Raw genomic sequence first — 27,944 nt, 5'->3', positions numbered from 1 at the left:
GGTCTTCTAAACTTCATCTTAAGATTCATTCTTATTAGAAGTGCATTGTACTCCGATTTTCTTGACTATTTCTTATAAGAATATACATCTACAGAGAAGTGCCCTATTTTACGTTTGCTTGTTTTTTCCAGTTGCACTTGGCTTTTGCCTCCATTTGACTCAGCAAGGTCTCCAACCAATCTTACCTGCAGATAATAATTTTTCCTATTTTCCCTCCCTGTTAAGAAGTAGCATTGCTTCTAAGTCTCTTCTGATCTATCCTTTCATGATTTAAAAAAAAAAATGAAATTCCTCTTGGAGAAAACATTATTACTCCCTGACTTCTTTCAGAGGTAGTTGTTTTTGGTCTCATCAACTTAATTTGCATCGTTCAAACTGCAATGTAACTTTTAAACTCTGATCTAAAAAGGTTGAGTTATATTTCTTCAGACTTATAATGTTAATTTTGATCTACAGTTAATTTGACTATAGAGGTAGCTGATTCTGAAGTAGCTATTATCTTAGTAATTAGTTTTCTGTTATTAAGTCTTGGCCATTTTCAGTGTATATTGAGGCTTTTCTCTAAAGAACAGGCTGAAGTTTTTGAGATGTCTAAGGCTTTGGTCTCTTCTCATTTTTTGATCATAAATGAAATATCTGTAATTGTTTATTGTGAACAGATTGTAAAGTGAGATACCAAAGTATGTAATGATATAATATAATATTACTATCTATCATTGTATGATAAAATCAATTCTGTGATCTATACTATTCATCCTCCTTTAAAAGTAAAGTAAGAACTGGTATGTCTTTTAACTAAAATTCCTATTTTGCTTTTGATCTCTTGAGGGTTACTTTAGATCTTCTACTAGTTATCAGTTTTGAAGGTTAGACAAAGACGATACATTGTGTTTTCTAACAGAGTGTGCTTATTTTGAATGTTTTGTTTTGTTTTATTTTTGCTTATTGTAACTGAAGAAACTGAAGGTAGACATTGGAACGATAGCTATTTCATATTTTTATCAATTTAATGAAATGCTTTGACAAAAAATTGCACTTAATGGCCAACCTTTGCTGGTGAATCTTAGGTAATCTAAAAAGTCTGTCAGGCTGTCTTTAAAATTCAAACTCAAAATATTTGTTGTTCTGCTTATGTAGCTTTTGAAAGATCCAGGGTCATTTTCATGTCATCTAGAGGCAGCAGAATAAGACTATTGTCGAAAATCATTATTATAATTATTGTTGTAGTTGACAAATATGCAGCAGTTAAATCAGCAGGCTGCTAGGTTAGTACCACTGTGTCTGTAGGAGATGTGATTAAATCTTTTGATGGACACTGGAAAGAGAACACTTTTTTAGATTCAAAAAGTATTTGAGTTCTGCCTTTAATATTTGTTAACCTAGTGATCTTGGAAATTTTATTCTTAGAAAATTCTCTGAGACTCATTTTTCTTAATTATTTCCGAAGTGGGGAACTTGTCCTATTTACTTCACATAAAGAGTTATATAAATTTTATTGTGCGAGAATATACAAAACATAAAAAATTTTAAAATTCAGTGCAGTGTGACTGAAGAGTCAGTAGGTGGCAAACTTGTATTCTTGATATTGTCTGAGCATATGATAGTGGGGAACTAAAATATATAATTTGTGAAAACCTAAATTAATTTGCAATGGAGTAATTTTTGTTTTCATGAACAGGTTAATGTCTTGTTCTATCATTTTCATTTATTGAATAATTTGCATCAGTGCCATCAAATAATCTAGAACTAATGTCAAATGATAGCTATTTATTTCTAATAGTAAAACCTGAGTATAGTAATTGATTCACAGTAGGTTGATCGTGACTTTAAGTAATTATTGTAGTTTTATAAAAACCAATGAGGAAAATGCAAGGTGTTTGTACACCTTTGTACACCTTGTACACAGCTAAACAACATTGCCCAAGATGATCAGATGAAGCATGTTGGAAATTTGGATTTTAGTTTTGTAAATTTTAGTTTGAATTTCTGCTTTTATAGAACTTAAAGTAAAGCTGGTTTCTCAAATCTTTTGCAAAAAATTAATATAAGTAGTGAGTAGTGAGTATGGAATCAAACAATCTAAGACACTACATTATTTTTATTCTAAATTTGAACACCAAGTAGAATGGACATTTGCATTACATAGTAGGATAGAAAGAAATCAGAATTCTAGATGAAACTGCCAGTCTCTCTACAATATTTAAGTATTTAAGATCTATCAGTTATTTTCAAAGCTGTTGTGTGTGGCATTCCCATTAAAAAATTCTTAGTGAATTGTTTTCCCTCCCCCACTCTTCCTTTTCTCCTTTCCTTTCCCTTTTCCTATCCTATCTGCTGCATTCTTCTCCTTTCTCATTTCCTTTTCTCTTTCCCTTTGCTTTCCTGTTCTTTTGGGGGGGGGGGGGAGAGGAAAACAAAGCCCTTGTAACAAACATAATTAAGCAAAAAAACTAGAATTAATAGAATGTTAGAGTTACAAGCAGGAACTTAGATGATCAATACATAGAAAACAGATCATTTTTATGCTATATTTGGTTTTTATCATTTTTATTTTTTTATCTCTCATGCTCATCCATGCCTTTTAATAAAGAATGCAAAGGGGAAAACATTTTTTTAGCAAAATTAAACATGTCATTATCTGTAGGGTTTTCACATATATTATTCTCTTCAATGAAGGGAAAGAGACACCTCATTTTTCTTGTTTTTTTTCTTGTGATGGATGGGTAGTTTCGATATAATTTCGACAGCATTCAATTTATGTCCATTTATATTATTATTGTGTATTCACAATGGTTTTTCTTATTTAACTTTCCATTAATGTTACAATTCTTTCTATGCTACTTTGTACTAATGATTTTCAGCATAGTAATTCTCTTAACTATATAAGATTAATATATTTTTTTTAAGTTTTTCAATTTCATGTAATTGAAATGATCTTACTTTATCTTTTGTAATCAATTCTCTTCCATGCTTTGTTAGAAATGGACAGCAGTCCTCCCCATCATTCCCTCTTCCCCAGTAGCTGTAAAAGATATACCTTAACTATTTTTTCCCATCTTAAAAAAGATAAACAAGAAAATAAACTAACTGTATGGGGGTATTTAGTGCCTCATGGCTGGGCGATGCCAAAATAATGAAAATGAGAATGCTGTGGAAATTAATTTCTACATTTTAGTGCTAAGTCAAATTTTTTATATATTTAGACAAAATTTTGCCAAACTTTGGAGAAACAAAAGATTTAGAATATTAGGGAAATTATTGAAAATATTTGAGAATGAAGAGTGCTCTAGACTCTGGTAAGCATCAAAACTGTTTGCAATTTATTTAAAATAGAAAAGTAGATCAATTAGACAAAACCAGGCAAGGAAGCCTTAGGGATGGCTTAACTCAATCCAAGTCAGTAAATGAAAAAATACTTTAGGTAGGAAAAAAGTTTACTTGAAAAGAATTACTAGAAAAATCTTTAAGCAGTCTGACAAAATTAAGTTCTGACCAATGTTGTTATATGCTGTATAGTACAATTAGTATGCATTTGCTCAGCTAATTTTAAAAGCTAAAAAGTGAAGTTTATTGAATTTTAATGATCAGAAGGATTGAAGTGTATTAGTCCTATTAGGGGACTTACTTGTTGAATCATTTTTAACTGCATTACAGGTTTTGCGACCTCATTTGGAATTTTTTTTTTTTTTTTTTTTTTTTGGCAGACACTAGAGGGGGTCTTCAATTTATTTTACACTTGAGGAAACTGAGACCAGCAGGAATAAGTGACTTGCTCAGGGTCACACAGCTAATAAGTATTTGAAATCATATAGGAACTTGGGGAAGTAAGTCTTCCTGAGTCCAGGCCTACCAACAAATTCACTGTGCTATCCAGTTGCTTCTAGACTACTTTCTGTAATGTCCAGACTAGCTCTCTGGAGAATCTCTGGATGAGGTTTGGTCTTAAATGGGGAAGTGATGAAGGCAGGAGAGCCACTAGGAGGATCTCTGTTTCTGTCTCTTCTCTGTGTCTGTCTCCTCATCTGTGTCTCTTCTGTATCTGAGTTTGAGTCTCTCATTTCCAGTCCTCTCAGACCTTAAATACTTCAGTATGATTACATCATTACATCACACAGTATGTGCTAACTAGAGTGATCACATCATTATATCATACTGAGTATGTGTGAACTAGAGAACCATTATCATCAATCACACTGAGTAAGTGCTAACTATAAGCACCCTGCTCTGCAAGTATCCTTGCTTCAAATAGAACACAGGTGGTAGGTAACACGGTCTCTGACTTCTCAGGAAGGGAGGTGAAAAATTCCAAAGGGAAAAATGGGGAGCCAAACCAGATATTTTTAGCAGGTTTCCTCTGGGTTAAAGGATCTTATACGTCACTCAGAGTTCCCCCACTATCTGCAGCCCTCTACAACTTTCCTAATAGAAAATTATTTATCTGTTTGAAAGAAGTGATATTTTTAAAAGCAGGAAAATAGTCTTTTTCTTTTTAAAAAATTAATTCTCTGAATTTGACAAGTAAAATAAAATGTGTTTCTATAAATGTTAGAAGAAAAAAAAAGTTTCAAACCTGAAAGTGTTTAAATACAGGATAAATAAAACATAAAATTCTCAGAATAACCCTCTCTGTTTGTCAGTCTTTCTGGGCTTCTGTTTTTTCTTTGCATTTTCAAAACATGATTTTCATTGTCTTTTCTTCATTTTTGGCTACACAGTTGTTGTGAAGATTAAAACAATGAATGTATAAGTATTATGTATGTGCCTGTGTGTATAAGTGTACATATGTATGTGTATACACATATCTGATGGAGTTTGATGAGTTTGTTAAGAGAATACATATGGAGAGAAGAGAAGGGCACAGAACTTTGTACTCTCAAAGTATACCATATACAGGGCAGGATGTAATGTGAATAATGAGAAAGGAAAGGAGAGTGAAAAGGATTAATTTGACAGAACTAGGATATGTCACAAAAATCCGGAGAAGAAGGTAATCTATAGTACAGTAGATAAATTTGTTTAGGTTAGGACTGAGAAAAGACATTAGATTTGGAAACTAAGATCATTCATAACTTGAATTACTTGATAAAGTAGAAGGCTTAGATTGTAAAGGATTTTGGTAATGAGTGAGAGAAGGAAGTGGAGGCAGTAAGTTATAGATGGCTTTTTCAAAATATCCGACTGAATTGGAAAGTGAATTCCAGAGGTCTTCAAGAGGTGCAATGACAGATGAAGGAAGGAAAAGTAGAATATGGCCATCAGTGGAATGATAGAAAGTTATGTTTAGGTAGAAGAATATCAGTTTGTCATTAGAGAAGAGTTACACTTCTGAGTAATGATCAGATGTAATGAGGTAGAGTGAAGGGAATAGGTCATGAAACTTAAAAGAGGTTAAAGAACTAGGAAAATAGAGTTTAGTCAGATAACTGGATAATAAAGGGTCCCATTTGTAAGGGTAGGAGTTGGGGACCAGAAAATAATGGAGAGCTTAGTGCTGAATTCTTTGAGAAAAGAGAAAATGAACTGAGGAGTTCAATATAATCCTAACAAGCAAAATTTTAATTAGATGAACTTCAAAGGATTAAAGGTTACAGAATGAAGGAAGGTAAAGGCAAAGTCTAGAAGTGAGAGCAAGGCTGAGTTTTGAGATGGTAACTTCCTGATAGCCTACACAAATTCTAACAAAAATACAGCTAATTTACATTATTGTAGACTGATTTATTTGGCCATCTTCAGTAATGAACTAAGAAACATTTTGAATCTGTGGAAACTCCATCCTGCCTCTGTGAAATTTAAATATCTCCTTTTATTTCTCTCCCCTTCTAACTCTTCATACCTTTAGTAGTTCTATATGCTCTACATCATCCCCCGTTGGAGTTAGATCCCTATCCCCTTACTTAAGTCTGAGGAAGGAGATGGCAGTTTTATAGCTTTTTGGGCACAATTCTAAATTGCTTTCCAGAATGATATCCTGATGTTAAATATTATTAAATTAAGGAGCAAAATGCATAATTCTTCAGATCTGTAATCCTTTCCCCAAAGTTATTGGGCAACTTTGTAACAAATGAAGGGCATTTGGCTTCGGAAAACTCGGTTTGTTCTCAGGTATTTTGTCAAGATAGTCTGATACTATTCTTCCTTCTCACCTGGGAGCTGTGCAGCTGTTCTCAGCAGGTCCTGTGAGCTTATGGATTTTCATTGATCGTAAGCCTATTCACTTTCTATCGGAAAAAATACACTTAAAACTTATTTAAAACCTAAAAAGAAAATAGAAAAAGAAAACATCAAAAGAAAAAAAATGATTACTGTGTGCACATCATAACAGAAGAGAGTATTCAAAATGAGAGAAATATCCATTTCAGGAAAGCATATATGACTAGTACTGTTCACATTGTGTTCAAAGCTCTCCATCTTTGCTTCCATGTAGGCTCTCTTTTGTTCACTGCTGTGTACTTTTTATTTAATTTATTTTTCCCCCTTTCCTTATCATCCACTTGCCCCAAGAAAGCTGCAATTTAGCATGGATATATGTATATACACACATACTTAGATATCTATAATCATACACATAAATTTCCATATACATTCATATGCCTCTATGTAAGGCTGTCCTGTGCTTCTTTGTCTCCTTTTTCTCTGAAGTTGGATAACATCTTTCAATAAGGATCCACCAACTCCTCATTTCCTACACCATAGCAACATTTCAATCATATACCATCTACTTATTTTAAATAGTTTAAAGCAATATTAATATGGCTGACATAGTATATATAGTTTCCCTATTTTCTCTTTTGATTAAATCTATTTTATTTTATTAATTTTATTTTTTAATTTATTAATTTTATTTGAGATAAATGATTACTGCCTACACCTAATTTTTCTTCTAATAAATTCTACTTTTCATCATTATCATTGTTTTGTATCATTTCCTATCCCTGCTGTGATTCTTGCTTTACTTCTTTCCTCTGTCTTGCCATCACTTAACCAAATCCCCTTCAAAGTTTCTGTCTCCCCTTACTTTTTCCCTGTCTTTATACCATTCTTATTAATTCCATATTTTATTCCATTCCTGTTAATCTCTACCCCTTTGTACACACCTTATCCCTCTTACTTATGAATTTAGAAGATTTTTATACCCTTGTAGTCAAACTCTCTCTCCCTCCATTTCCCATGTGATTAGGGGGAGGAAATGTAGTTGTGGAATCTGTCTCATTTCTGTCAGTTCTTGTTCTCACACCTCATTTGTATAATAACATAATTATTATTCTTACTTTTTCCTACATGGGTTTGCTTTTTAGAATCACATCATACTCGGCTCTGAACTACCAAATTACTAACGACAATCTTAGACATATGGTTTACATTTCCATATATAAAACACAGTTTGTCCTTATTGAATCCCTTGTAATTAGTTTTTGATGTTTCCTTATATTTTTCTTGTGTGAAATATAAAATGTGGAATTTTATATTTAAGTTCAGGTCTTTTTGCAATACAATCTGGCAATTCATTGAATATCCTTTTTTTTTTTCCCCTTTCCTCATTCAGGATTTTGTTTACCTTTGTTTGCTTCGATATTTTTGGCCACGACTTCATTTCCTTTTCCTCTTCCATATATAGTGTTTGGTTTTTTAGTGTTGCTACTACTGCTTGTGTGATTTGTGGCTGTGCCATATTGATCTTGTTTTTTTTTTTTTGTTTTTCATTTTTATTTTTTCCTCAGTCTCATTTGGTTTTTAAATTCTTTTTTGAGTTCTGTAAATTCTCTTTGGGCAGGTGGCCATTTAATGTTAATGTTTTTTAGATAGGTTTTTTTTTTTTTATACTTTCGTATCCTCTGAAGATGAATCCTGGTCTTCCCTAATCTTTCAGTAGCTTTCTTCGGGTGGGTTCTTTCTCCTTTGCTGTCCTTTCCCCCTTTTTTAAATTTGCATAAAATTGTTGGCATAATCACCTTTAATCCTGGAGTTTGGGGGTGTTGCCTCTAGCCTCAGACTCCTTTTCACTTCTCCCTTTTGACCTGTAATCAGAAACCAAGAACTCTGCCTTCCTCTAGGTGCCTACAAGCCAACAGCATCACTGCTCGCTTTTGCACTTAACCACGAATGTGCTGGTTCCTTCTCACCCAGGGCCTCGTTTTAGCAATACTGCTGGACCTGGTGTCCCTTTTTAACATAGATTCCTCCAATCTGCTCTGACTAAAAACACCTGACTCCTCACTCTATATAAGGGGTAAAAATTCCTGTGAGGAGGCTGAGGATACCTTCAAACCCAGCTTTCCCCAGGGCTTAACTGCTCTAGCCTGGAGGCGTTTACACTTAATAGGACCAAATTTCCATTCCGGTATTTTTTCTTAGGATCATCTTTGATTGTCAGTGGAGGACCTCTGTTCTGAGATCGCTGTTATATTTATAGCTCTAAATTTGCCCTGTGGTGAAATTTTGTCGTGTGTGTGTGTGTGTGTGTGTGTGTGTGTGTGTGTGTGTGTGAGAGAGAGAGAGAGAAATCTAGAGAGTTTAGAATTTTCTGACTCTATTCCACCATCTTCCCAGAATCCTCCCCACAAAAATAATTCTTAAAAAACCACAAACAAAAACCCAAACATTTATCTATTTAATTTTTAGTTTTCAACATTTACTTTTGATTTCCATTTTTTTCTCTTTCCTCTCCTTTCCCCAAGCTGGCAAGCAATCTGAGATAGGTTATGCATGTATAAAACATATTAAACACTTTCACATTAGTCTGTTGTGAAAGAATAATCAAAAAGAGAGAAAAAGTTATGGGGGAAAAAGGTGAAAATTGTATTCTTTGTTCTGCATTCAGACTCCATAGTTTTTTCTCTGGATATGGATAACATTTACTGTTATGAGTCAAATACACTTTTGCCAAATTAATTTCATTTAAAACTTTGCATCATGGCATCAGAAAATAAGTATTATGATTTAGTAAATTTAGCCAGCTATGCATTTCTTTGGTTTGTGTTTATGTAACTTTGAGAATTCTCTTATTCAGCACCACCAACCATTAACATCCAGCTTTGAGTTTTTATTTTAAAAATTTTCCCATTGGAGTATATGATCAAAAATGTTTATAGATTATTTGTGTATAGTACAGATTCTGATTCAAGGTATTTGGACTTTTATTTTAATGGATTTTTATTTTAATGGATTTTATTTTTTTAATTTTATTTTAATGGATTTTATTTTTTGGATTTTTATTTTAATGGTATTTAAGGAATTAATTTTGAGTTAGTATTTGTCCAATTATGTTTCAGATGTTTTTCCTTTGTGATGGTAAAGTTTTGTGCATGTTTGAAGTTTTATTCAGCAAAATTTAATCTGGACCTTTTGAAGGCAAAAATTATTGTGTATGCATTATAAGTACTTAATAAATCTAAAAGAATATTAGGAGTAGCATGTTAAATTGGGGGGAGGGGATTGTGGGTGAAGGTGGAGAGTTGTCAAAACATATTGTTGTCGATGTTGAAAGTGGTCTATGGAGCAAAAAATGTTGGCTTACTTCCTGCTCCTGACTTGCATAGACTTTGGAACCCTGGGTAAGTTATAGTCCCTTAGTTCCAAGACATTTTCTAAGTTTCCAGAATAGTTGCTTATTTACATTCATAGATTATTCACTCTTTCCTGTACCAACAAAATCACAGGCCCAAGATTTTCATTGTTTTAGGAAGCCTGATATTTTGTTATATCAAATAATTTTTAGTAATAACTGTTTATGTTGAGCACAAGAAGTCACCTAATTTATTATGTACATTGTTGAAAAAAGGCTTATTTTGTTAAGTGCAATTTTGATTTTATTTTCACAAATGTAATATATTAGACTGCTACTAGAATGACTTCACTTACAAAAAATACCCTTTTGTTATGTTTTATGATTTCCCTAAAATTAATTTATCTTGATACATTTTTGTCAAATCTTATATTGTAGAAAGTTATTAACAGTCATTAGCAGTGAATTGGTTGAATTCATAATAAATTTCTATCTTTTAGAATCATTGTTTTTTAAGAATACAGGCATTATTTTAATTAATTTTAATTGATGAAATAATTGTTTTAATTATTAATTAGCCTATAAATTAAAAGTTCAGATAAATGTGGGGGAAAGCAGAAAATTAAGTTAAAAAGTGTTTTGATTAAGTACCACAAAAGTTGGGTGGTTAGGAAGAAGATGGACTAATTTTCTAATCCCTTGATTCTGTATCCTTTTTTAGATTATTTCTTAGCTATTTTTCTATTTCTAAGATTTAAAAAACAACAAACCTCTATTTTCCTTTTATTCCATTTTTTGACAAATGCTGTGTTTTATGTTTCTACAAATCCATTCTTGATTCTTAGTGCAATCAATCACCAATATATTTCAACATGATGGGTGCCTGTATATTATTCAGTTTTGTAGTATATCAAGAAGTGAAACAGGTGGATTTTTAAAATAATTTCTTTTATATATTTTTCTTTTTTATATTATAGTTTTTTATTAACAAAACATATGCATGGGTTATTTTTCAACATTGCCCCTTGCAAAACCTTCCATTCCAAATTTTCCTCTCATTTTCCCATCCCCTCCGCTAGATGGCAGGTAGACTAATAAATGTTAAATATGTTACAATATATGTTAAATTCAATATATGTTATACATATTTATACAGTTAACTTGCTGCACAAGAAAAATTGGATCTAGAAAGGAAAAAAAACCTGAGAAGGAAAACAAATATGCAAGCAAACAGTAACAGAGTGAAAATGCTATGTTGTGGTCCACACTCAGTTCCCATAGTCCTTTCTTTGGGGGTAGATGATTCTCAGATTATTGAACAATTCGAACTGGTTTGAATCATCTTATTGTTGGAGAGCCATGTCCATCAGAATTGATCATCGTATAGTCTTGTTGCCATGTATAATGAACTCCTGGTCCTCCTTATTTCACTTAGCATCAATACATGTAAGTCTCTCCAGGCCTCTCTGAAATCATCCTGTTGGTCATTTCTTACAGAACGATAATATTCCATAACATTCATATACCATAATTTATTCAGGCATTCTCTGATAGGCATCCCCTCATTTTCCAGTTTCTTGCCACTACAAAAAGGGCTGCCATAAACATTTTTTTGCACATACAGGTCCCTTTCCCTCCTTTAATATCTCTTTGGGATATAAAACCCAGCAACAATACTGCTGAGTCAAAGGGTATGCACATTTTGACAACTTTTTGAGCATAGTTCCAAATTGCTCTCCAGAATGGTTGGATTTGTTCACAGTTCCACCAATAATGTATCAGTGTCCCACATCCTGTCCAACATTCTTCATTATCTTTTCCTGTCATCTTTGAAAATCTGAGAGTTGTATAGTGGTATCCCAAAGTTGTCTTAATTTGTATTTCTCTGATAGTGATTTGGAGTAGTTTTTCTATGACTAGAAATAGTTTCAATTTCTGCGTCTGAAAATTGTCTATTCATATCCTTTCACCATTTATCAATTGGAGAATGGCTTGAGAAACAAGTGGATTTTACAAAGAAGAACCCAAAAGAATATTATATACAGGATTTATGCATAATATGAATGTAATTTTTTCCTTTGGGTCAACATAATTTAGAAAAAACTCGGTTTAATTCTTGGTGTTTTGTAATGTTTGTTGAAAAAGAAAACCATTGTTTTATTGAACTGAAGTGTATTAACTTTTTCTCCTTCCTCACTCTTCCCGATAGGGTCATCTGGAATGGACTCAAGTTCAGTGGGAGGATTAGAATTGACGGAACAGACTCCTGTTTTATTAGGGACTACAGCCATGGCAACTAGTCTCACAAATGTAGGAAATTCATTTGGAGGTCCAACTAATTCTTTAGTCTCTAGATCTAATAAGTTTCAGAACACATCAATAGAAGATGATGATGATGTTGTTTTTATTGAACCAATACAACCCCCAACAACTGCTGCCCCAGCGGTATCTGATCAAAGAAACATCACATTTCCGTCATCAAAAAATGAAGAGCAACAAGGAAGTGATTCTAAACTTTCTTCTTCAAAAGATTTGACTTCTCAAAAAGGAAGTATAAGTGAGACAATTATCATTGATGATGAAGAGGACATTGAAACAAATCAAGGGCAAGAGAAAAATGCTTCCAGTTTTATTGAACGGAGACTTCCTGAGACTAAAAACAGAACCAATGATTTGGATTTCTCAGCTTCCAGTTTTTCAAGAAGTAAGGTAAATGCAGGAATGGGTAATAGTGGTATCACCACAGAACCAGACTCTGAAATTCAGATTGCTAATGTTACTACATTAGAAACAGGTGTAAGCTCAGTGAATGATGGCCAATTAGAAAATACTGATGGGCGTGATATGAACTTAATGATTACACATGTAACATCACTGCAGAATACCAACTTGGGAGATGTCTCTAACGGACTGCAGTCAAGTAATTTTGGTGTTAATATACAAACATACACCCCATCTTTAACTTCACAGACCAAGACTGGAGTAGGACCTTTTAATCCTGGTAGAATGAATGTGGCAGGAGACGTTTTTCAGAATGGGGAATCTGCAACTCATCATAATCCTGGTAAGCGTGAATTTTGATGGCATGCATTTGTAGTTTCTCATCTATAATTATTTGATTTGGATTTCTTCTTTTTTGTAGGTTCTTTACTTTTAAATTAATGTTGATTTTACATTTACCAAAATTAGTGCTTTTTCTTTCTTTTCAAAGTATGAAAGAGATTTGACCTTTTCAGTAATTTATTTAAAATTCAACTTTAGTCAATGAGAATAAATACAATACCGCCTATCTCCAAGAACTTTAGCAGTTGTGTATATCAGAAAACATTTATGTCTAAAATGTTTCACTTTAGAAATCATATCTTCAACTCAATATAATAGTTTGTCAATATTTTTGTTTTCATGTCCAAATAAAGTGATCTTTGGATAGAAATCTTGAAGGAAAAAGTGCTTATTTTGGCTGTTGTATTTATATTTGCTTTCTTGTTTTTTACTCTTAGACTGAAATTTTCTCCTTAATGTTATATTGTTACTACATTTCGAAAGAAGGCAAATAATTTTTTGAAAGTTTGCTTCCAAATCCAGCAGCTTCAAGTTTACATCAGTGGAAAATAGGAAAAGAAAAAAGGAGAGTCTTTCTCCTTTGGACAGTCTTTGTATCTATTTTCCTTAATGATCATCTCTTTAGATTTTAAGAATAAGAAAATAAAAGGCATAACTAAGTCAGTGTTGATGTTTTATGAATGGTTATATAATGATGATTATCATCAGGGATAACAATATTCTATTTAGAATGGTTGATTAGTTTTTTGTTTGTTTTGTTTTCCTTTGCTTGAATCTAAATTGGAGGAAAGGAATTTAATTATTTTTACCTAGGAAGAGTTTAAAGAAATGCTTGCTTAAATTGGAACTTTGTTTGTCACCTGAGAGATGGAGTGGCTTCCTTTGGCCATTGAATATAAATTATCCAAATAAAATGAAGGTGAAATAAGAAATAAATAAAGATTGTGTGTTTGAAGTCTGGGTGAAAAATTTTAATTCCCTCTCTTTATGAATTGTTAAACTATGTAAATAATTCATGTTAACATTAGGACAAAAAACAGTCCTTACATTAAATATAAGTCACATAACTGTCCTCTCATTAATATGATGATTGAGGGGGGAGAAAGTGACAGCTCAATTTACACACACACACACACACACACACACAAAATTTTTTTTTTTTTTGCTGAGCAATTGGGGTTAAGTGACTTGCTCAGGGTCATGCAGCTAGGAAGTGTGTTTGAGACCAAATTTGTCCTGACTTCAGGGCTGGTGATCTATCCACAGTGCCACCTAGCTGCCGCAGTTCAATTATATTTATGAATTCTTTTTGTAGCTCCTTATTTGGGGTATGTGAGTCTCTTACTGTTTTATAGTCACGCCCAATAATTACTGTTATGCATAAAATTGATTTTCCCTCCTATTTGGTCAATTTTTTTTTATGTAGTGTAATACCTAACTAACTTGCCCTCCACTTTTTGATGAAATAGAAAGTGCAGACTTAATTTTTTCTCTTTTTTGTGTTGCCTATATTTCCTATTATTTCCTTTCCTTCTCCCTTCCTGAAGCTCTGAACATATATAGGAGAATTTAAAAAGAAGAAAAAAAGTTGCTTAAAAATTGCCAACTCATCAGTCAAGTCTCATATGTAATATTCCTCTCCCATATTTTCTCTTCAAGAAACAGGGAGCTGGATTCTGATGTTTGATTTTCTAAGTCACACTTGGTCAAACTATATTCACAGTATTCAGATTTGACTTGGTTGTTCTTTCCATTTGTATTGTATTTTTTTCCTGGCTCTCTTTTGTATCATTTAATAAAATAAATGATGAATATGTTGAATAATTAAAAAGTATGAATTTTTTAAAAATGTTCATTAAAATGATATCCTCTTTATGGTAGAATTGTAGAGAACTCTTACCTCAATTTTCAAGTAAAGCAAAAATTTTCCAGTAAAGTGTAGTATGAAGCTGAATTTGTTTGTTTTTCAGACATATATAGAATCAACTTCCTAAAAAGGAAGACACAAGGGTTCAAGTACTTCCTCTGTCACAAATTGTATGTGTGACCCTGGGCTTTCTAATTTTCAGTACTCTAAGCAACCCTCAAGAACAGATATTACAGAGAGGTGCTAATCTTTGTTGGTAGAGGAATCTTATTAGGAAATTTAATGACTTGGATAGAATTGCAGGAAGACAACCATCCTCAAGAAAAGAATAAGCTTTTTGTGTTTAAGGAGCAGCAAAATTTTTATATATTTTAGCATTTAACCAGAAAAGTTTTGTCTTTATGGGTTGTTAATATTATATGTTAGTAACATTTTTTAATATATTCACTTCGCAAATAAAATAATATTGGTGGTACCTTCAGGTAATCCTGATCCTAAAAGTTTTTCCTGATCCTAAAAGTTTTAAGAAGTTCATTTTAGATGTCAAGGTATGTTAACACAGGTAGCACTCAAGTAATATATTGAAATTTTTTGTCTTGAATTGTCCTGCGGTGTACAAAAAAAAGAATCTATTACGTCTTATTACTTTATGCACAGAGGATAATATATGGAATCCTAAGTTTTAGAATAAGACCATGAGTTTCTCTTTAGTCTTTTCCTTGACCTTAGAGGTGGTATTACAACTAATTCACACAGCTACTCCTTTCTCCAGAAAATATAACTAAAGGACCCATCTCTTAAAAAGTCATTGTATTGTAGAAAATTCTGATTTTTCTGAGTTAGTAACAATGCTACATAGTAGAATGAGTAACTGGACTCAGCCAGGAGACGTGAGTGTAGTCTTAATTTAGTAACTTTATACTTAGTTTTCTGGCTCAGTTTCCTCAGCTAAAAGTTTAAGGACCTGTTCTGAATGATTTCCAAGTATTCTTCCAGCACTAATCCATCCTGAGTTTATAAATATAAAGATTTGTTTAATCATTTAGTTTTTTAGAGAATAAGATTTTCTTTTGGTCATTCAGACTTTAAACTCAGTTACTCAAAATGGGATATGTACAGAGAATGAACTGCTGAATTTAATTGAAAACAGTGAGAATACTTTTGTTCATTTTCTTGTATCGTAATTATTTCTATGAATTTCTACAAAATAACACCATAAAGTAAAATAGATTCTTTACAACTTTTAAATCTTTGTAAAATATTACATTAATAACAAATTTTTCTGAAAGGCTCATCCTCCCTCCCCTCCACCCCTCAATAAAACTATTATAGCACATTCATTCACTTATTTATTCATTCATACTTTTTTTATTTTTCAAAATACAGGCAAAAGTAGTTTTCAACGTTGACTGTTGCAAAACCTTGTGTTCCGAATTCCCCCCTCCCTTAGCAAATAATCCAATATCAGTTAAACACTTGCTATTCTTCTAAACTTATTTCCACATTTATCATGCTATATAAGAAAAATCAGATCAAAAGGAGAAAAAAATGAGAAAGAAAAAAACTAGCAAGCAAATGATGACAAAAAAGATGAAAAGGATGGAAATGGCTCTTTCCATCATATTAGAATTGGTTTGAGTCACCTCATTGCTGAAAAGAGCCAAGTCTGTCAAAGTTGATCTTATGATAGTACTTTTTTTTTTTTTTTAGGTAAAATATAAAAGCTATCTTTATTTGAAAAGCCTTATATAGAAGAGGGATTAGTCAATCAACAATGACTTTTTAAAACATCTATTATATTTCAGAGAGATACAATCATAACTTAAGATACAAAAACCAAAGGGAAATCCATTGAAAATTATGAAGTTTTAACTCAAATATTCAATGCAACAAACATTGTTAGCCTTTACTTACCTTAGTTTCCTCATTTTATAGATGAAGATGATACTTGTTATACTTAACTCTCAGGGTTATTATAGGGATCTTTATAAGATAAAAATTCACACAAAAAGAAAAGATTGTATGTGTGTATGTATGAAACACACACACAGCATATTTTATAAACCTGAGTGCACAATATAACTATTAGCAGTTATTATTAGTAGTATAAAATATCTACTGAGTTCAAGAGACTTAATTGAACACAGGAAGAAACAAAATATTGCAAAATGACAGAATCTTTGTTTTCAAGTAACATCTAATTGGTGGATATGTGTGTTCAAATTAGTATAATGTTAGGGGAAAATGAGAAGCATCATGATAAATTCATTTTGCTTCTGACATTTCTATTTAAACCCTAGTTCTGTGCATCAAAGCACCTGGTTCCTCTAAGACCAAGTTGCTTGGTTTATTTTTTTGGGGGGATCTATTATTAAATCTTTTTTTTAGATTATGCTTTTTATTTTGAAAGTATATACATGGATACTTTTTTATATTTACCCCTACAAAATCCTGTGTTCTAATTTTTTTCCCTCTCCTTCCCTCTTCCCCCAGTTGGCAAGTAATCCAATATATGTTGAACATGTGCAATTCCTCTCTATCTTTGCACAAATTTATGGTAGCACTTTTAATAGCTTTTTTGTTGTTAAATAAAAAAAAATTTGATAAATAAAAAATTGGGAATATGAGAAGAATTTAATATAATCCTAGATTGTAAACTGTTTTTACCTTATAAATAGTCTTTATAATTTGTTATCAAAATGCCAGTAAAAATTTGCCAGTCATTGATGAGTCAGCTATCTAGAGTTCTTGGACCTTCAGTATGTCCCAGAACTCAGAATTTATTTACCTTTTCTCTTTTCTATCCTATTTGGAATCTTCCCTTACTCCTCAATCCCTCAAGCACAGGCATGCATGCATGTGTGTGTGTGTGTAAAACAAAGAAGCAACATTTGAGCACCCATCAATGATACAACCAAGAAGATGAGAAGATTGCACCTAAGAAGCTGTGGTCAGTTTTTCTGTTAGAAAGGAGTCTTTTTGTTGAGTGGTGATATCTGTAAAAAGATAAGCCATTTAAAAAAAAAAAAAGCCCTCAGGTAGATGTGCTGGAGAAGCTATAAGAGAAAGAAGTGTTAACAGAGAAGTATGAAGAAGAGGAAGAACATAAACTGCAGAAGTGTTGATTGGCAGACAGCTCTTGGATGTGTTGGCAGTAACAGTGGCCAGTAGACTTAAAGAGGGATGAAAGAAGTAAGCTGCCAGAAAATTTTACCATTGGTGTGAGTTAATGAATGAGGCAAAATAACAATTTTACACTTTGTGAATAGTCAAGGGAGGGAGAACACCCATTGATAACCAAATTCCATAATCAGTGTTCCAAGTTGAAAATACTTTGGTACAGTTAAAATGTTTTTTGGTTGGGAAGTAGTAGAGGGAGTATTTATTGACATTCTAGTATGTAATAAACGAAGTCATTTAATACCATGTTTCATGTTATGTACTTTGTTGGTAGCACAGAATAACTTTAGAAATCAGGAAAGTGTATTTTCTAAAGATTTTCATGGGGGGAAAAACCAAAAGTTCTTTCTAGGTCTTCATTTTCTAAATTATAAAATGAGGAATTTGGATTAGAAGATTCCTGAGATCCTTGTCAAATTTACTTTCCGTGATTATTATCTGGTTGTAGTGTAAATTCTCAGTTAAACAACCTAAATCTTGTTTTTTGCTTTTTTTCTTGCAAGGTACTTGGGGTTAAGTGACTTGCCCAGGGTCACATAGCTAGTAAGTGTTAAGTATCTGAGACCAAATTTGAACCCAGGTCCTCCTGACTTCAGGGCTGATGCTTTATCCATTACCTCATCTAGCTGTCCCTCTAAATCTTGATTATTCATGGAAAGCATTGTTTTAGAATTGCAGATATATCTTTTTTAAATTAACATGCATAATTAATTTGTCATTCAGAATAAAAATGATTTTATGAAGTAGAATTTTAACTTAAATATTGCAGTTTTTGGTGAGCACTTACAAATGTTATTATGGTATTCAAATTTGATTGAAAATTATTTTAGTTATTCTTGTATATGTATTATGTCTTTAAGATTCCTGGATCTCCCAGTCAGCTTCATTTCCTCGAAATCATAAGCAACCTGGAGTGGATTCTTTGTCACCAGTGGCCTCGCTTCCTAAGCAGATTTTCCAGCCTCCTTCACAACAGCAACCTACTAAACCAGTTAAAGTTACTTGTGCAAACTGCAAAAAACCTTTGCAAAAGGGACAAACTGCCTATCAACGAAAAGGATCTGCTCATCTGTTTTGTTCTACTTCTTGTCTTTCCTCATTCTCACACAAGCCTGCTCCAAAGAAACTCTGCGTCATGTGCAAAAAGTAAGAGATATCTTTTAACTTTATTGTTTTACTGAACATATAGGTGAGTAGGACATTTTGGGGGGGGGGAGGACAACAGAGTTGACTATTGTACTTGTGGATTTATTGCTTACCAATTTCTGCTTGCTCATGTCCTTTTTAAAATTAATTTTTTTTTTTTTTTTGGTTACATTTTAAGTTTCAAAGTATCTTCCTCCTGCCCCACTGTGTGTTAGAGAAGGCTGTCATTTGACATAAGATAGGTAGAAAGATGGATATACTATGCATACTTAAATTTATCTGTTCTTTTTTCACAGATCTTTTCTTTCACAGATCTTTGTAGTTGACTTGAATATTTATAATGCTCATAATATCTTACTTCATTTCTTTGAATAATACTGTTACTGTATTTGATGTTCTCTTGATTCTGTTCATTTCACTCTTCATTATTTCATGCAAGTCTTTCCATGTCTTTCTAAAGTCAATTTGTTATTCTAAAGGCAATCATTTCTTCTAGTACAGTATTCCATCACAATCATCACAGCTTGTTTAAGCATTTCCTAATTGATGGACATCCCCTTGATTTCCAATGTTTTGCTATTACAAAAAGAACTTCTGTGTGAATGTTAGAACCTAGAGGTTATTTTTCTTTTCTTTTGATCAACTTAATTTTTTTGTAATACCTCTTTATTTTTCAAAATACATTTAAAGATAGTTTTCAACATTTCACCCTTGCAAAACCTTGTGTTCCATATTTTTCTCCTTCCTTCTCTCCCTCGCCCCTCCCCTAGACAGCAAGAAATCCAATATAGGTTAAACATATGCAATTCTTCTACATATATTTCCACATTTATCATGCTGCACAAGAAAAATCAGATCAAAAAGGAAAAAAAGAGGAAAAAAAAACAAGCAAGTAAACAGCAACAAAAAAAGGTGAAAATACTATGTTGTGATCCACATTCAGTCTCCATAGTTCTGGATGCAGATGGTTCTCTCCATCACAAATCTGTTCGAAAGTGGCCTGAATCACCTCATTGTTGAAAATAGCCAAGTCCATTACAGTTGCTGATCACCTTTAGAAATAGATCTAATAGTGGTATTGGTGGGTCTACACATTTTGCTCTCTAAAATGGTTGGATCAGTTCACAGTTTCACCAACAATATATTCTTAGTGTCCCATTTTTTTCTGACATCCCTTCCAGTAATTGTCAGTTTAGCCAACCAGACTGATTAATGTACGTTTATACCTCAAGTTATTTTAATTTTAATTTTTCTTTTCAGTCATGATTTAGAGCATTTTTTCCCATGGTACATCTAGTTTTGACTTCATCGTAAATCTGTTCATATGACCATTCATCAATTGGGGAATGATTCATTATTATAAATTTGACAAGTTCTCAATGAAATATGAGATCTTTATCTGGAAAAATATCTATGAAAATTTTTCCCTAAATATTTGCTTTCTTTCTAATCTGGCTACATTATTTGTACTAAACCTTTTTCACTTAATGTAATTGTAATTATCCATTTTTATGTCTTCCATTGCTCTGTTGTTGTTTCCTAAAGTTTAACACAGGATGATATTTGGAGAGTTCCACAGTCAGAAGGGCTTCTGGGGAGTTTAGTCTTTTAGACAGAAGGCTTTAGAATTTGGTAGGATGGTAGTCTGGGTAGTTCTTTTCTAATAGTTGGCAGTATTTGTGTTCTTAGTTGAGTGAAGTGAATTCTTGATGGCAAATGAAATTTTATAGCTATTTAGGATTACATTTTAATTAATCAAAAAATTTTTTAGTATATTTCAAAAAGCATATTGGAGCAATGTACTTGGATTTTTATTTTAAAACATTGAACAAACCATAAAAAGAATGATTTTGTTTTGAGAAATTTGCTTGAAGTGATTTTAACTTTATATTTCTATATATTTTGTTTCTGAATCGGGATCTATCTTATCTTGCCTTGCCACTTATTAGCTTTGGTAAAAAGATGATATAATAATCATTCAGGTAAGGGGGAGGATCTTCCTGTCCATTTCTAGGTGAATAAAGTTATTTTTTAATCCTGTGTAGTTTAGAAGAGTTTAGAAGACATTTAGTTGCTGATTTCTCTAAGCATCTTTGACTAGCAAGTTGTATTTGAAAAAAAGAATCTGTTGGGAAATCTGTTATCTTTGTGGCCTTAGGCAAATCATCTAACCTGGAGGTTCAATTCCCCACCTTAAAATGAGAGAATTTGGGTTCAAAGTTGATCTCAAATTTCTCTTCTGGCTATAAATCTTATCACTTTTTGTTTTTATCACAACATGAAGTCACTGCCTAGTACAGTAGATAGAATTCCCAGACCTCCAACACTTATTATCTATATATTCCTGGACATGATAATCTCTGCATGCTTCAGTTTCTTCACCTGTAAAATGGGAATAAAACTAGCACCTACTTCCGAAGGTTTTGGATCAAATGGGATAATAGTTTAGCATTGGTACCTGACAACATACAAATGTTTGTTATTTTTTCCAACTTGAATGCTATAATATACTATATCATACCTACAATTGAGGTAAAACCTTAAAATGAATTTATTTTTGGATCTATTCTTATATAATTTTCTGATTCTAGTCTGAAGTTTATTGATTTGTTGTTTTCTTAGTGGAATTTTTATAGACTGGAATGTATTCTCTCTTACCTTGAATCATAGTCTTATGAGACTAGATCGTAGCTTTGCACATGTTCACATATATTTGTAATTGACCCTAATATCTTTTCTTAGTACCATAAACACCTTAAAGTTGTCTTTTTACTGCATCCTTCCATATAGCCTCCTACTGGGACTTCCATTCTTTAGAATTTGGTTGAGTCTGTATAAATATACATTTGAGAATAGTAAGGATTTAATAATTAAAAAAAAAAGTGCTCTGTTAAAATATGATTTTCCCACCTTTTTTTTTTCTTTTAGAGACATAACAACAATGAAAGGTACCATTGTTGCCCAAGTGGATTCAAGTGAATCCTTCCAGGAATTCTGTAGTACTTCATGCTTGTCACTCTATGAAGACAAACAGAATCCTTCAAAAGGAGTCTTAAATAAATCAAGATGCACAATTTGTGGCAAATTAACGGAGGTTTGTATTCTGTATATTTATTAATGATAATTGTTTAAGCTTTATTTTTTTATATTGGTGTATACTATTTTTTTTTTTTTTTTAATTTGGTTGGCAAGATACTCTGGCATTTGAAGAAAGAATTGAAGATAGATTTCAGCTGTACTATATACTTATCTACTTGGTTGAAATGGGTTTTACTTTTTTCTAGTTAAAATATATAAATTTTACATTTTTTATTTGGGTAATTTTTGAGTAGAAGTGAGTTTATTAAAGTCTGTAGTCTTCTTCCTCATGTCTCTACACATTTCTTTCCTCTTCTCCCTTTCTCATTTGAAAGAGTAAATTGAGAATAGGTTGGCAACAAAGTAATGGGAGGGAAATTAAGTAATAATATTATTCAGAATTTAGGTGGGGGGGGTATGAGCAAGCATTTTAATATATATTTTATTGCTTTAAAGTGTATGTAAAAATCTTTGTACATGGCAGTTCACTTTGTTAGTTTAGTGTTTGTTTTTAAATCTTTGAATTTTCTTTCTTTTTTTTTTTTTAAGAATTCTTGATCCATTGTTGTTCTTGGGCAAAAGTATTACCCTTCAAAGCTGCCAGTTTAATATTTTTTGAAAATGAAAGTCAACTAGTCTTGCCAGTATAGCCATATTAGCTTTATTTTGAGGAGGGCTCACTTTTTTATCTTTAAAATGGGATTGAATTAAATTTTTAAAAATTACTTCAAAAAATCTAGATCAAATCTACTTTTACTTTCCCTTCTTCAGGGGAATTAAATCTTTTGTTTTTACATAGTGATAACTAGTTTTTTTTATTCTAGTGTCACCTTTAATCCTGTATTTCATTTTTCTTTTAGATTCGCCACGAAGTAAGCTTTAAAAACATGACTCATAAGCTCTGTAGTGACCACTGCTTTAATAGATATAGAATGGCAAATGGCTTAATAATGAATTGCTGTGAACAGTGTGGAGAGTACTTGCCTAGCAAAGGTGCTGGCAACAACGTCCTTATTATCGATGGCCAGCAGAAAAGATTTTGTTGTCAAAGCTGTGTCAGTGAATACAAACAGGTAATTGTTTTAATAAAAATAGTTTTAATTTTAAAAATGTGTATGAAATGAAGTGACATCTTTTATCTCTATTCATAAGGCTTATTTTGGAAACTGATTGAGATCCTGTTTTCAATTTAGTATTATTTTCATTATACTCTTTAGTACAAATATCAGGTAACTATCCAAAGTGAGTCCTTAACAAAGTTTTGAAAAATTTTTTTCTTTTAAAAAAGTTAGGCTTAACAAAACTAAAAGATCACAAATTTCAGTGTCAAGAGGAATCTCAATGACTGTTCCTTAACTAGAATTCTCTACATAATAGGCTTAATTATAATACATTAAAGTGGATATCTAGCTTTTGATTAAAGACCTCTAATGACCTTGGAGGCCCTTATAAGATCTGGATGAAGACAAAGACCATGTATTATTTAAAAAGTAAAAAAATCTGAATTCAGTTTACTAGTGTTTTAAATTGCCAATGGTTTAGACAGTTATCTGTGGAAGAAGATAGTTCTATTATTTACATTTTTATTTGGTTGGAAGTCACTTGGATCATGAAGGATTTAGCTACTTTAGGAGTAGCCTTAAGAAGCCTTATAGCCTAATGATGAAAAATTAAGGGACTATCTAATTGGGAATAGTAGGGAAAATGACTAGTAAAGAGTTTTTGGTTATTTTGGAGAGATGAGTTTTTAAGCATAATATTTGAGTTGTGTTAGTGAGATAGTTTTTATTGAAGGAAAAGTAATTATCTCCTTTATTATGTCCTTTGCCTTTCCTGTAGTTTTCCATTATATAGATCATCAAATAATCTGTTCTATCAGATAGTTAACCTGTGGTGTAATAGGGTAAGTAAATTGGGGTTTATAAAGCTAAATTATAATTATATAAAGCTGAATTAAATTGCCATTTTTTTCAAGAGCAAAGACTTCTATATAATGCTGTAATTTTATCAAATGAAAGTACAAAAATAGGAAAGTTGAAGTGACTTAGAGATTAAAGTTGTGATTACAAATAATAAGCAAAAATCAATATGTTTTTTCCCAGCGCTATGCTTTTTGCCTCATAGATAAGCCTCATAGATAAATTCATATCCTTTATGGCAGATAATTGAGACACATGTAGCATAGTTGAAATTTAAAAAAAGAGCTTTAACACTAAGCCTTATCCTTTTTGACTTTGCTTATCCAGGTTAGCTTTCTACTTTTTTCTCATCTTCCCTTTCCCTCAACACTCTTGTTTTTTAGTTGCTAGTGAATTCTATCTGCACAAATGTATGTAGGGATCTCTCTTTTTGTCACTTGCTTTGTTACAGTATGTTCATAGTTTTTGAATCTTTGGACCAAAGCATATGGGCCTGTTGATATCATAGCATATTTTTTTTTTCAGATTTTCCACATTTATTTTTGGAAGACTTTGTGTTCCATATTTTTCTCCTTCACCTTCCCCCTCCTCCAAGAAAGCAAGCAATCTGATAATAGGGTAAATAAGTACAATTCCCCTAAACATAATTGCCAATATATAAGAAAAATAATACCAAAAAGGGAAAAATGACTAAAAAGGTGAAAATGCTGTTTAAATCTACATTTAGTCTCCATGATTCTTTCTGGATGTTTTTTGGCATTTTCCATTCCAAATTTATCAAAATTGCTTTGAATCACTGCATTGTTGAAAAGAGCCAAATCCATCACAGTTGATTTTGAGTTCCTTGTCATTACAAAAAGGAGTGCTACAAATATTTTTTCACATATGGGTTCTTTTAACTTTTTTATGATCAGACCCAGCAGAGAAATGATGGATCAAAGGGTATGCCTTTGGTGTCCCTTGGGCAGAGTTCCAAATGTTCTTCAGAATAATTGGATATTTTCGTAACTTTACCTGTCATAGTTTCCTGTCATCTTGGCCAATCTCAAGAGATGTGAAGTGGTACCCCAGAGCTGTCTCTTGGCTCTGTTAAAATTCATATAACATCCATTCATGTATATCTTTTCGGGCCTTTTCTGAAACCAGCCTGCTCATCATTCTTATAAAATAGTACCATTCCATTATATTCATATACCATAATTTACTCAACTATTCCCTAACTGATGGGAATCCACTTAATTTCTTTGCCAGTACAAAAAAGGCTGGTATAAATATTTTTGCATATATTGGTCTTTTCCCCTTTCTCATAATCTTTTTGGAATACAGACCTAGTAGAGACAATGCTGAATCAAAGGATATGCACAGTTTGATAGACTTTGAACATGGTTTCACATTGCTCTTCAGAGTGGTTGGATCATTTCACAACTCCTCCAATAATACATTAGTGCCCCAGTTTGTAACATTGTCTTTTCCTTTCTTCTTGGCCAATTTAAAGAGATATTAAGTGGTACCTCATTTTTTCTTCAGGTTAATAATTAAGTTGGAATTTTCCAAATATAAACTAACTGGGTAATGACTGAGAGTGAGAGACATATTAAAGGAAATTTAGAGTATAATTGAGAGTTACCTATCTTTTGTCTCCGTTTCTTTCCGACTTAATTTCTTTCATTCCGGATTTATTTCTTCATCTGGTAAGGGAGAATTATTCAAATTTTTGCCAAATGTAATATCTTCATCTAAAAGTATTCTTTTCCAATTCCATGTAAAGTTAGATGTCAATATTCACTTTTGTGAGATTTTGGGTTCAAAATGTTTTTTTTTCCTTCTTCCTTCTTCTTCTTTCTTTCCCCAAGACCTCAAGTAATCTGATGTTATACATGAACAGTTACTTTAACATGTTTTCATATTAGTTTTGTTATGAAAGAAAAATTAGAACAAAAAGAAAGATCACAAAAAAGAAAAATTAAAACCAGTAAGATTTATGTGTATTCACTCTACATAGTTCTTTTCTCTGGTTGTGGATGGCATTTTCCATTCCAAGTCTATTGGATAACTGTATTACTACGAAGGGCTAAGAATGTCACAGTTCATCATCGTACGATCTTGGTATTATTATATGTAGTGTTCTCATAGCATTTAAGTTCACCTCACTCAACATCAGTTCTTGTAAGTCCAGGCTTTTCTGAAATTATCCTGCTCAAAATTTTTTTTTTTTAATAGTCAATAATATTTATTAAGCACCTAGTGTATACTTAGCATCTTCTAAGGGAGTCAAATAGGGAGTTAGATATAGATAATCCTTCCCTCTTCCCATCCTCCGAATTTTTTAAACTTTATTTTTTTATTTTTTATTTTATTTTTTTATTTTATTTAATAGCCTTTTATTTACAGGTTATATGTATGGGTAACTTTACAGCATTAATAATTGCCAAACCTCTTGTTCCAATTTTTCACCTCTTACCCCCCCCCCCCCTCCCCCAGATGGCAGGATGACCAGTAGATGTTAAATATATTAAAATATAAATTAGATACACAATAAGTATACATGACCAAACCATTATTTTGCTGTACAAAAAGAATCAGACTCTGAAATATTGTACAATTAGCTTATGAAGGAAATCAAAAATGCAGGTGGGCATAATAAATATAGGGATTGGGAATTCAATGTAATGGTTTTTAGTCACCCAGAGTTCTTTCTCTGAGCGTAGCTAGTTCAGTTCATATTACTGCTCCATTGGAAATGATTTGGTTGATGTCATTGCTGAGGATGGCCAGGTCCATCAGAACTGGTCATCATATAGTATTGTTGTTGAAGTATAGAATGATCTCCTGGTCCTGCTCATTTTACTCTTGCTCATCATTTTTTATAAAACAGTAGTAATCCATTATATTCATATACTACGACTTATTCATCCTTGCCTCAATTGTTGGGCAGTCACTCAATTTCCAGTTTCTTTGACCATTAAAAGAGCTGCTACAAACATATTTGCATATATGGTCCTTTTCCCCTCTTTTTAATGATCTCTTTGGGATACAGACCAAGTAGTAGTATGACACTGCTGAATCAAAGGATATGAATAGTTTTATAGCTCTTTGGGCATAATTCCTAATTGCTCTTAGATTAATGCATTGCTGGTGGAGTTGTTGAATAATGTCCCAATTTTCCCACATCCCTTCCAACATTTATCATTATCTTTTCTGCTTATTTTAGCCAATCTAAGAGGTGTGAGGTGATTCCCCCAGTGTTTTAATTTGCATTTCTCTAATCAATAGTGCAAATATAATTTTTTAATCTTTTTCCAGGTAGGCAGTCATCCCAGCTTCCTGAAGGAGGTTAGAGACCACATGCAGGACTCCTTCCTTATGCAGTCAGAGGTAAGAATTCTTCTGCTACTGCCATCTTATCAGAATCTGTTTAAAATGGTTTTATTTTTACTTTTATTCTTACTTCTTGGTTTTATACAATTTCTTTTTGGTGAAATCGTTCCTGTTTCTTCCAGTAAGCCATGCTTTTTTTTTTTTTTTTTTTAATTATACCTTTTTATATACAAAACATATGCATGGGTAATTTTTCAACATTGACTCTTGCAAAACTTTCTGTTCCAACTTTTCCCCTCCTTTTCTCCATCCCTTCCCCTACATTGAGCCATCCATTTTATTTTTATTTTTTCTTTTTTTTTTTTAATTATATTTTATTTTTTTAATTTAATTTTTTTTTATTGTAATAACTTTTTATTGACAGAACCTATGCCAGGGTAATTTTTTACAACATTATCCCTTGCACTCACTTCTGTTCCGATTTTTTTTCCCCTCTCTCCCTCCACCCTCTCCCCTAGATGGCAAGCAGTCCTATATATGTTAAATATATCACAGCATATCCTAGATACAATATATGTGTGCAAAACCAAACAGTTCTCTTGTTGCACAGGGAGAATTGGATTCAGAAGGTAGAAATAACCTGGGAAGCGAAGACAAACAAAAATGCAAACAGTTTACATTCATTTCCCATTTCCCAGTGTTTTTTTTTTTTCTTTGGGTGTAGCTGCTTCTGTCCATCATTGATCAATTGAAACTGAGTTAGGTCTCTTTGTCAAAGAAATCCACTTCCCTCAGAATACATTTTCATACAGTATCGTTGTTGACGTATATAATGTTCTCCTGGTTCTGCTCATTTCACTTGGCATCAGTT

General features: G+C 32.3%; 1 protein-coding gene across 4 annotated transcripts in view; it reads left to right on the top strand.

Moving 5' to 3' along the window:
* ZMYM2 (zinc finger MYM-type containing 2) overlaps positions 1–27,944 on the top strand; it is an 82,777-nt gene that overhangs the window by 15,229 nt on the left and 39,604 nt on the right. For 2 of the 4 annotated variants that reach the window (XM_031960834.1, XM_031960835.1), the window contains exons 3-8: positions 11,712–12,211; positions 12,473–12,566; positions 18,473–18,758; positions 21,687–21,852; positions 22,697–22,909; positions 27,059–27,130. In XM_031960834.1, the coding sequence (XP_031816694.1) occupies positions 11,723–12,211; positions 12,473–12,566; positions 18,473–18,758; positions 21,687–21,852; positions 22,697–22,909; positions 27,059–27,130 (1,320 nt within the window). In that variant the 5' untranslated portion in view covers positions 11,712–11,722. Of the gene's footprint in view, positions 1–11,711; positions 12,567–18,472; positions 18,759–21,686; positions 21,853–22,696; positions 22,910–27,058; positions 27,131–27,944 lie in introns of all 4 variants that reach the window. The other 2 variants (XM_031960831.1, XM_031960833.1) reach the window with 1 other exon arrangement.

Source organism: Sarcophilus harrisii, chromosome 3, assembly GCF_902635505.1.
Source record: "Sarcophilus harrisii chromosome 3, mSarHar1.11, whole genome shotgun sequence".
NCBI classification, from domain to species: Eukaryota; Metazoa; Chordata; class Mammalia; order Dasyuromorphia; family Dasyuridae; genus Sarcophilus; species Sarcophilus harrisii.
This window is presented reverse-complemented; position numbering and strand designations above follow the sequence as displayed.